This window comes from Engraulis encrasicolus, chromosome 11 (genome assembly GCF_034702125.1).
Source record: "Engraulis encrasicolus isolate BLACKSEA-1 chromosome 11, IST_EnEncr_1.0, whole genome shotgun sequence".
In the NCBI taxonomy this organism is placed as follows: Eukaryota; Metazoa; Chordata; class Actinopteri; order Clupeiformes; family Engraulidae; genus Engraulis; species Engraulis encrasicolus.
In genome coordinates this window covers 42,618,983-42,628,982 of record NC_085867.1, presented here as the reverse complement: position 1 = coordinate 42,628,982, position 10,000 = coordinate 42,618,983, and the positions used below count along the sequence as shown (strand labels likewise).

Sequence of the window (10,000 nt, the reverse complement as noted above, 5' to 3'; positions counted from 1 at the left end):
TTTTCATTTAATACAAAGCTATCAAAATTGCATATTTTTTTATTTTATTTACGTATTATGAAGTACATGAATGTAAACCAAACCAACAACGAGGTTCTCTAAAAATATAGAAGTGCAGGTCTTCAGAAATGGAGTTAGGGGGTTTTGCATCTGAACTCTTCATTTCTAGGAGCATCAAATTGATCTGGGATTACCTGGTAAAATGCCAACTAAATTCCCTCATACCTTCATCACTGGGCCCTGGAGCTGGAGGGATTGGGCCAATGTGCTGCAGTATGCCGTAACGCTGGGGGTTGGGACCCCTAGGTCGGTCGTGGACAAAAATGGACTTGTATTCACTTGTAAGTAATCAATAGATGCATTTGGGTCAAAGACGTCTTTGTCATTCAGTGTTACGGACAGCCGAGGCTTTCATGAATTCCCTGTAACAATAAATAAATAAAAAGAGTCCTGTTTTTTACAGTTACAGTCTGCAGAAGGCATCCGTTACACTGAATGACAATGCCATTTTGCACGTCTTTGACCCATTTGTTGTCCTGTGGATTTCTAGCAATATCAGTGGACATTAATAGTTTGCCGCGAAAATATTCCCAAGTCCAAAAGGGGGTCCCTGCTGAAAAAGTTTGAGGAATGTGCTGCACTACACTGCAATATGCCGTAACGCTGGCTGGCTGGCTGGCTGCATTCCTGTGCAGCGGAGCACGCGGAGGGAGCAGAAGAAGGTTTAATGAAAATAGAAAGCAAACATGTTTCATGCTCCAGTTGAGGGGCATGGGGGTCAAACTAGTTACAGTTCCCAGTCATTATATTGCAGAGGCTTTTCATCCCAAAGTACAAAGAGGAGATCAGCAGCAATACACTGTAGAAAAAAACAGAGTATGGAGGCATAGCAGCAAGGTTAGCATAGGAAGGTTTTTTAAAATATATATTTTGGGGTTTTTTAACATTTATTGTGATAGGACAGTGTGAGAGAGACAGGAAGCGAGTCGGGAGAGAGATGGGGAAGGATTGGCATAGGACCTGGGCCTGAATCAAACCCCGGTAACCCAGTGCCCTACGGTACCATTAGAACACGGCAGGGCCTATACCACGGCAGGGCCTATACCACGGCAGGGCCTATACCACGGCAGGGCCTAGTGGTAGGGCGCTGGGTTACTGGGGTGTGTGTGTGTGTGTGTGTGTGTGTGTTTCCCAAGACTAGCCTTGTGTCCTCCTTTTTGTTCACTTTGGCCGCCGCACAGCCTTATCACACACACACGCATGCACGCACACACACATACACACACACACACACACGCATGCACGCATACACACACACATACACACACACACACACGCACACGCACGCACGCGCACGCACGCGCGCACGCACACACACACACACACACGCACACACACATGCACGCATACAAACACACACACACACGCATGCACGCACGCGCGCACACACACACACACACACTGTGCTGATACCCAAAGTCTGCCCCCTCCCTGCCCTCCAACACCCCAGGTGTTGGTCTGCTCTGGTCTGCTTTTGTGAGAACTTTAAAAATATTTCTGTTGCACTGTAAGAAAAGACTGAGGCAGGTGTCCTGGCCGCCTGTAATTTTGCCGCAACGGGCCGGCTACAACGCTCACTTTTGAAACACCTGAGTCCGTTTGAAGTTCCGCCTAAAACAAATCCGAGGGCAACCTCTTGGACTTATCCTAGCCCAACTCTTTAGATCTTTTTTTTCATGCTTCTTTTTTGTTTTGTAATGACAGGAGACGGCGCAAATGGTAGTTTCAGTTTTCAGACACTTGTTTTGTCTCAGCTCAGCAGTACCTGTCTACTTTGTTTTGCATTGTTTTGTTGGCTCGTTTTTAAACTTGCAAAGCATAATCCAGTTATCCAGTTATTTAGTTACTGTAACTCCTTCGTGTCATTGAGCGGTGTGATTTAGTGATTTAGGATAAAACTCCTGTGCCATTCTTTTCCTTGGTTTACAGTGCTTTAACCTGTTAAGACACAGTGTTATGAATGTGCTGCTACCAGAATGGTAATGACCAAGTCGTAGAGCATTACGAAAGGCCCTGTTTTATGTCATAGTAGTGTAGTACTATGGTAATTAACATTTCAATAATGCATGATGGGGCTACCTTAAAGGCACAGTGTGGGAGGATACTTATAATATCAAGAAAGATCTTGACACATACCTTCATGCTCTGGAGACACACCCTCATGCTTGTCATTGCACTACCCATAGGCACTGCTCATGGGGAAGGGGGAGTGCCTATGATCAGGGGTATGACATGCATGTACGCAGCTTTGGCTGGGCACGGGACAAAGTCATTTGAAAGGACACCCCCCACCCAATACACATAATGTAATGGGGACCCACTTCTGGGCTATCTCTCTCCCGGGGCCAAGGACAAGTTTGGCCAAGTTTCCCTGTATGTAGGTACGTCTCCACTTATCATTTCTGATAAGATCTATTTTGACATTCAGTGTATCCTCCCACACAATTAAAGTTTAAGCATCACTCCTCTGACCTTAACGAAGTTTCCCCTGTAGTGCTGGGATTATTATTTATCACATTACTGCGTATGACAACAGAAACTCTGACAAGTCGCCTTCCAGCCATACCAGAGATTTCTGTGAGTACAAGTGTGATAACATGTCGGTACTATAGAGAGTTTACTATTTCTGATAAAATCTTGTTTGACATTCTGTGTATGCTCCCACACTGTGCCACACAAGTTAAAGACAACACATGCATTTCGAAAGCATTTCACTCTGAGCAATGCAAATGTATACTGAAATTGGCCTAAGTTCTCCTTTACCAGGCCAGGAACCTTAAAGACCAAGCTTGGAAATGTACAAATGCATGCACACAGTCAAACACACGCAGGCATGCACGCGCGCACGCACGCATGCACAGTCACACACACGCTCGCGCATGGGCACGCGCACGCGTACACACACACACAAAGAAGTCACCTAGCAGCTGCTGGACACTGGCTGTGTTCCCTGAACTACCACTGGGCTGCCTCCTCTCTCTCTCTCTCTCTCTCTCTCTCTGTCTCTCTCTCTCTCTCTCTCTCTCTCTCTCTCTCTCTCTCTCTCTCTCTCTCTCTCTCTCTCTCTCTCTCTCTCTCTCTCTCTCTCTGTCTCTGACTCACACACACACACACACACACACACACACACACACACACACACACACACACACACACACACACACACACACACACACACACACACACACACACACACACACACACACACCACCTATTGTTTAGCTCCTACAGCCGTGAAGGAGCCTCCCTTGTCAAACACAATTGTAATGATGGAGGATTTGGCATGTCATGATAAATATTGAAATGTGGCAGATACTACTAATCCCTGTAGACTACTGCACACACACACACACACACACACGCAGGCACACACACACACACGCGTGCAAGCACGCACACACGCACACACACATAAACATAATCACAAAAACACACATCCACGCAGGCACGCACACACACACACACACACACACACACACACACACACACACACACACACACACACACACACACACACACACACACACACACACACACACACACACACACACACACACACACACACACACACAGACACAGTTGATCTGACATGAGTAGTGTTGTGGGAAATAGTATCGTGTGAAGGGCTCTCATATTTCTTGGTTAACATGTTTGTGGGATTTTCAGGGACGCACAAATACACACACGTGTGTGTGTGTGTGTGTGCGCGCGCGTGTGCGCGCATGCCGACTACAGTATGTGTGCTGATCCAATTAACTAATTAAACTAATTAATTGCTAATGTGTTGTGTGTCCATGTGTGTGTCTTCCTCAGGGAGTTCTGTCCCAGTCCGTGCTGTTCCGAAGCCTGTGCTCCTCCTTGCTCCTCCTCCACCTCCTACGACGCTCCTCCCTGCTCCTCCACCACCTACGCCGCGCCTCCCTGCCCCTCCACCCACAGCACCGCCCGCCACAGCCCCGACAGAAACAGAGGATGCTCAGGAGGAGTTAAACTACGCATCAAAAACAGGTGAGCATGCCTCTAATCTCCTCATCTCCCTCCTCTTTCCTCTCTCTTTGTCTCTGTTTGTATTTGCATTCTCTATTCCAGTGGTCTTCAAAGTGGGGGCCGGGGACCCCTGGGGGGCCGTGAGGGGGTGCTAGGGGAGCCACGGCAGGTTGGCAGGAAAATATTGCGAAATAAACTCAATAATTTCATAAATTAAATAACTCATTAGTCAAAAATAAGCTAAACAATCCCAGGGGAACCAATTTCCTCTTCACAATGTGTACTATACAGTAGAGGTGGGTATTGGCAAGGGGTTCGCGATGCGATGCGAATCACGATTCATATGCCACGATGCGATTATATCACAATGCATCGCGATCCACAAAGTTGTGAATCGATATCACACTTTTCGAATGTGACTCGATATTGGATCGCGATTCGATCTTTTGAACCCAGTCCTACTAATGAGTATGCTGGTACATGTACTATATTAGTACAGAAGTCACCTGTGCTCAAAACACAGAGGAAGACAGAGGCCTGATTTGAGTATCACAGGGGGCTTACTGTTGCTTTGAATGGGATAAAGTCACTCACGCACGAGTGTGTGTGTGTGTGTGTGTGTGTGTGTGTGTGTGTGTGTGTGTGTGTGTGTGTGTGTGTGTGTGTGTGTGTGTGAGAGAGAGAGAGAGAGAGAGAGAGAGAGAGAGAGAGAGAGAGAGAGAGCGAGAGAGAGAGAGAGAGAGGGAGGAAGAGGGATATAGAGAGAGAGAGAGAGAGAGAGACTGCTCCACTTGAGGAAGTACATTAAGGGTATTGTATGAGGGTGGCTTTTCACTTTTGCTACACACATAATAAATCAATTCACTCAAACTTTGTGTGCGTGTGTGCGTGCGTGCGTGCGCGTATGCGTGTGTGCGCGCGTGTGTGTGTATGTGAGTCGAAACACCTACCTGTGCCATATGGCATAAAGGCATCATATTTCCATTAGCTGTGATCACACACACATACACACACGCATGCACGCACGAACGCACGCACTCACACACACACACACACACACACACACACACACACACACACACACACACACACACACACACACACACACACACACACACACACACACACACACACACACACACACACACACACACACAGCCACCCTCTGCCTCTGCGCAGCCAGCACTGCCACTACAAGGCGGGTGGGGGCGCAGAGAGACTGACCACCACTGTGTGGTGTGCTAGTCTGTTCTGGCTGTTCCTGCGACCATCAGATACCACACACACGCAAGAATAGATAGCAAGATAGCTTCCTCCTTCAGGGCCGGCGACAGTTTTGGCCGGGCCCGGGACAAAGACATCTGAAAGGGCCCCAAACCCAAATGCATACAATGTTATAATGAGGATCTAATTCTGGGCCCCCTCTCTCCCTGGGCCCGGGACAACTGACCCCGTCGGGTTCCCTGCCTCCCTCTCGAGGGAATGTCCCTAGGCACAGTCACCAGTGACACTGTCTGTGTGCATCTCAATATCTGTCCTCCAGTTGTTACCTCTGTCCTCCTCCGACCTTGTGCCTTGAGGCTCATCAACATAGGCGTGCAGAGCACAGATAGGGATGAGGTGGTGCTAAAGCTCCTGGCCCTTTGCCCCCACTGGATAAAGAATGCCTTTTTGAAACTCCATTTCTTTTCTTGGATGTTTTTATAATGGAAATGCTCAAAAGGTTATGCTTGACAATGCTTGATGTGGATGGAGGAGGAAGTTGAGTGGCTAGAGACTGCCCTTCTGACTGTGCTGGAGTATCCCATCCTCCCTTGAGTCCCTCTTTGTGTGCTCAAAGATGTGATATTCAATTGCAAAATAAATGAAGGAATGGAGTTGGGAGGAATTACTGTCCAGAATATAGGAATGGGCCCTCGAGCCCCACTCCTCAACCTGCCATCCACATCCTGCAGGAAACAGGAAGTGTCCCGGGTGTCAGCAGGAAGTGAGTGAGTGGGCAGGAAGTCCAAAGGAGTAAAGTGACCTTACAGCAGGTTTCACAGCGTTCAGAGGTACATTAGATTATCCAAACTCCTGTCCTCCCTTGTGCTTGTGACCTCATGATCATGTTGTTGACAATAGAAGTTTAATTCAATATCTCGCAACAGGCACAGTTTCAAAGGTCATTTCTCATTTGCAAAATGTATGGCCAAAAGTCCCCAAAAGGGCCTAAGCTGACAGCAGGGAAGCTTTTATCATTTTCTCCACAGAGGCGGGGCATCAGCGAAGCGCGAGTTCACAAGTGCAAGTTGAGGACACGAGTTTGGATAATGGAATGCACCCCCAGGTGTTTGGTGAACTGGGTTCAGGGGGCAGTTCCTGTGAAGAGACAATCGGCATGTGTGCATCCTCTGTTTACGTTTTGGAAAAACAGAGAAACAAGTTCCTTCCAAGTGGGCCCCCTCTTGGCAGTTTCACACTCTACTTGAGAAAGCAGTATCAGCTGCCTAAGCAGAGAGGACATGAGGAATCTCCCTTTTCTCTCCCTCACACACACAATCATTTCTCTCTCTTCCTGCTTCCTTGACTTTACCGCGTGAGGAGCGGTGTGGCTCCCATGGTTCCCGACCCGTAAGAGTCCTTGGCTATGCTGGCATGTGTACATATATTTTGTGTTTCTGTCGTTGTTGCTCATCAGAAAATGTTTGGTGGGTAAATAAAAAACGGAGCGCTATCGTAAGCTATAAATACAGGCATCGCCGCTTCCGCTCCTAATAAGGCCAGAGAGGGACGAAATGCCAAATCACACGGCGAGCCTTCCCAGCAAGCCAGCCTTGCTTGGCGGGATTCGTCGTTTGGAATGTTTAAAGTTAACAGAATGCCTCAACAACTGCCACTCTGCGCCGTGGCCGATAAATATCAACGCTGGTTGTTATTGGATGCTGGGACGGAGTTGCCATAGTGATTTTGAGAGGAGACGATGCAAAAAACCTTTTGGGGGGAAACAGATGCATGTATACACAGAGAAAGACACAGGCACGGACCCAGTCATATGCGCGTGCCCGCGCACACACACACACACACACACACACACACACACACACACACACACACACACACACACACACACACACACACACACACACACACACACACACACACACACACACACACACACACACACACACACACAAACACGTGTGCATACAGGCATGTATGCACACATTCATGGACACACAGGTACATTTTATGCTTTAATGTTTGATCTATGAAGTTCATCGTCAGAGAGATATGCATAGAGACAGAGAGAGATAGAAAGAGAGAGAGAGAGAGAGAGAGAGAGGGTGAGAGAGAGGGCGAGAGAGAGATTCTTGTGATGGCTTGCCCAGTGCTATGAATAAACAGCACATTTATTGTTTATGAATTCATTATTATTTGACATCGTTTCCCTACCAGCCAGAGGAGTGTGGCACAGCAGAACACAGCCTGGAACAGTTCACAACCATTTCATCCTCCATCACCCCCTCCACCCTCACCCTGTCAGGTCTAGACCTCATCAGAGCTATCCTGTTTACATGTTTTCACATGCTTGCAACCCTATCTCCTGTGCGGTAGCTCAGATCCAGTTACCTGAATGGGATCTAATGAAGCTTTGTGTTGACTCTCCGCCCGTCTCCTCTGTTTCACGACTGGGGTAAGGTCGGGTAGGGTAGGGCAGGACTCATGCCTCACAGTGGTTGAATAGCAAAATCTGGGAGTTTTTTTCTGTAATAGTTGGGATAAATATTAATAGGTCAGGAAGGGTGTCGCGCCAATTACTCCAGGCCTTGTGGGTGCGTGGGTTCTGGGTATTGTAGAACACAGGAGGAAGAAGAGAACTCGCACACCAAGTGTTGCCAATGCAGGAAAGGTGTTTTAATCCATCAACTTAAACAAAAAATAAAATAAAGTTGCACCCCCACTTGGTAGCACTTTATTTTATTTTTTGTTTAAGTTGATGGATTAAAACACCTTTCCTGCATCGGCAACCCTTGGTTTGCGAGTTCTCTTCTTCCTCCTGTGATAAATATTAGTAGGCATTGCGTGTGAGAGTCAGAAATGATGAGATAATGCGGTACAGGAGGCAGGAGATAGCTCCAAAATACGAGAGAAACAGAATGGTTAAAAGAGTAGGGGAAAGCAAAGTGAAGTAGGGAGTGGAGTAGAAGCGTTGTTGCACACGAGTGCGTAGGTGTCATACTGAGGAGTTCCCCCTCGTCAGATAAACACTAGCCATAAAAAGCGCACTCTGCTGACAGAAACCTCACATGCCTGATGAGGAGAGGAAACGGGCCAACAGGGGCTCTGCTAACAGACACCTCACATCAGAGAATCCTATATGAGATTGAGATAAAGCAGGCGGGTTCTTCTCCGGTATCCACTTTACGTCGGGTGAACGTCCCTTTAGGAGACCTTCGGAGTCTTGAGGTAGAGAATAAATGGAGTCCCCTTAGCGCTGTAGATGGCGGTAGCGCACGTCTTGTGCAAAAATCACGAAAAGAGAAGAAGAAGGAGGGACAACGCCCCCTTAGGAGATCAAATTTTGAGCACACGCTTTTGCATTGAGTGGGCATGTTTCGATTCCTCTTATTATATATCCAACCTCTTTGCTCACATGCCTGATGAGGAGAGGAAACAGGCTAACAGGGGCTCTGCTAACAGAAAGCCCATGGGAGTGAGCGTACCTATGTTCCCCAATCCTTGTGTGGGACTGGAGAACTTAGGACCCTTTTTCTAAAAAAGGGCACTATGTTCCCTGCATTGTTTCTGACAAGGGGATAAGGCCCAGGATGCTTGTGCATGCATATTTCTTGCACGAACGGTTGTCATTCATATTACATGTCAAGCTAGCGCACAGTGGCAGCCTAACCCTAACCTTAACCCTAACCCTAACAACAACCCGCACTCGCCCGGCGGCAGCAGCCTACTTGGAAGCAGTGGGGAACATAAAACCCTTTTTTGAAAAAAGGGCTCTAAGTTCCCCCGGTAGCAGGGAATATAGGACTCGGGGAACATAAGACCCGGGGAACATAGGGGGATGACCCCAACCCAACATGCCTGATGGGAAGAGGAGACAGGCTAACAGGAGCTCTGCTGACTAATTGGGGGCCCCTTGTCTCCTGCTGTGCAGTACAGTATGCTCAGTATGTAAGCACTGGCCACGCACTGGGCGGCAGGTAAATACAAGTATGTAAACACACATTTTTACAAAGTCTTAACATGTCCAAGATGTCGCCGTCTATAGTCCCAAGTATGTGGAATAGATGTCTGTTTTGAAGCTCTAGCATGAGGTACATACCATAGGTATGGCCGCTGTGTGTATCTGTCTGTCAAAAATAGCAGTGGAAAAACTGTGAAAGTGGATTCTCTGTTTGTCACAAAAGTAAACATGGTTGTTTTAAAGATCAAGAGTAGAAAAAGGTGTTTGAAGTACCAGAAGGAGCGCTGAAATACAGTAGAGGTGTGTCTGTGTGAAACGTGCGTGTGTGGTTCATAATAGATGACATTGCAATGCTACTCTCTCTCTCTTTCTCTCTCTCTCTGGTGCTCACTTTGACACGAAGGGGTCAGCTGACCCTCTCTCTCGTCTCTGTTGATTTGCTAGCTCTCTCTCTCTCTCTCTCTCTCTCTCTCTCTCTCTCTCTCTCTCTCTCTCTCTCTCTCTCTCTCTAGTTCTCTCTCTCACACTTACACACTTACACACACACACACACACACACACACACACACACATACACACACACACACACACACACACACACACACACACACACACACACACACACACACACACACACACACACACACACTCTCTCTCTCTCTCTCGTCTCTCGAGTTGTTATCTAAACCCACTTGACAGAGGAATGTGGCTTAATGAGTGCCATGTTTCATTGGCATGTGTGAGTCAGTCATGGGTCTATTTCTCCCTTCC

The 10,000-nt window shown here is 47.5% G+C and overlaps 1 protein-coding gene across 1 annotated transcript in view; it reads left to right on the top strand.

Moving 5' to 3' along the window:
• shroom3 (shroom family member 3) overlaps positions 1-10,000 on the top strand; it is a 105,799-nt gene that overhangs the window by 42,912 nt on the left and 52,887 nt on the right. The window contains exon 3 of the mRNA XM_063210685.1: positions 3,874-4,068. Coding sequence (XP_063066755.1) covers positions 3,874-4,068 — 195 coding nt within the window. The remainder of the gene's footprint in view (positions 1-3,873; positions 4,069-10,000) is intronic.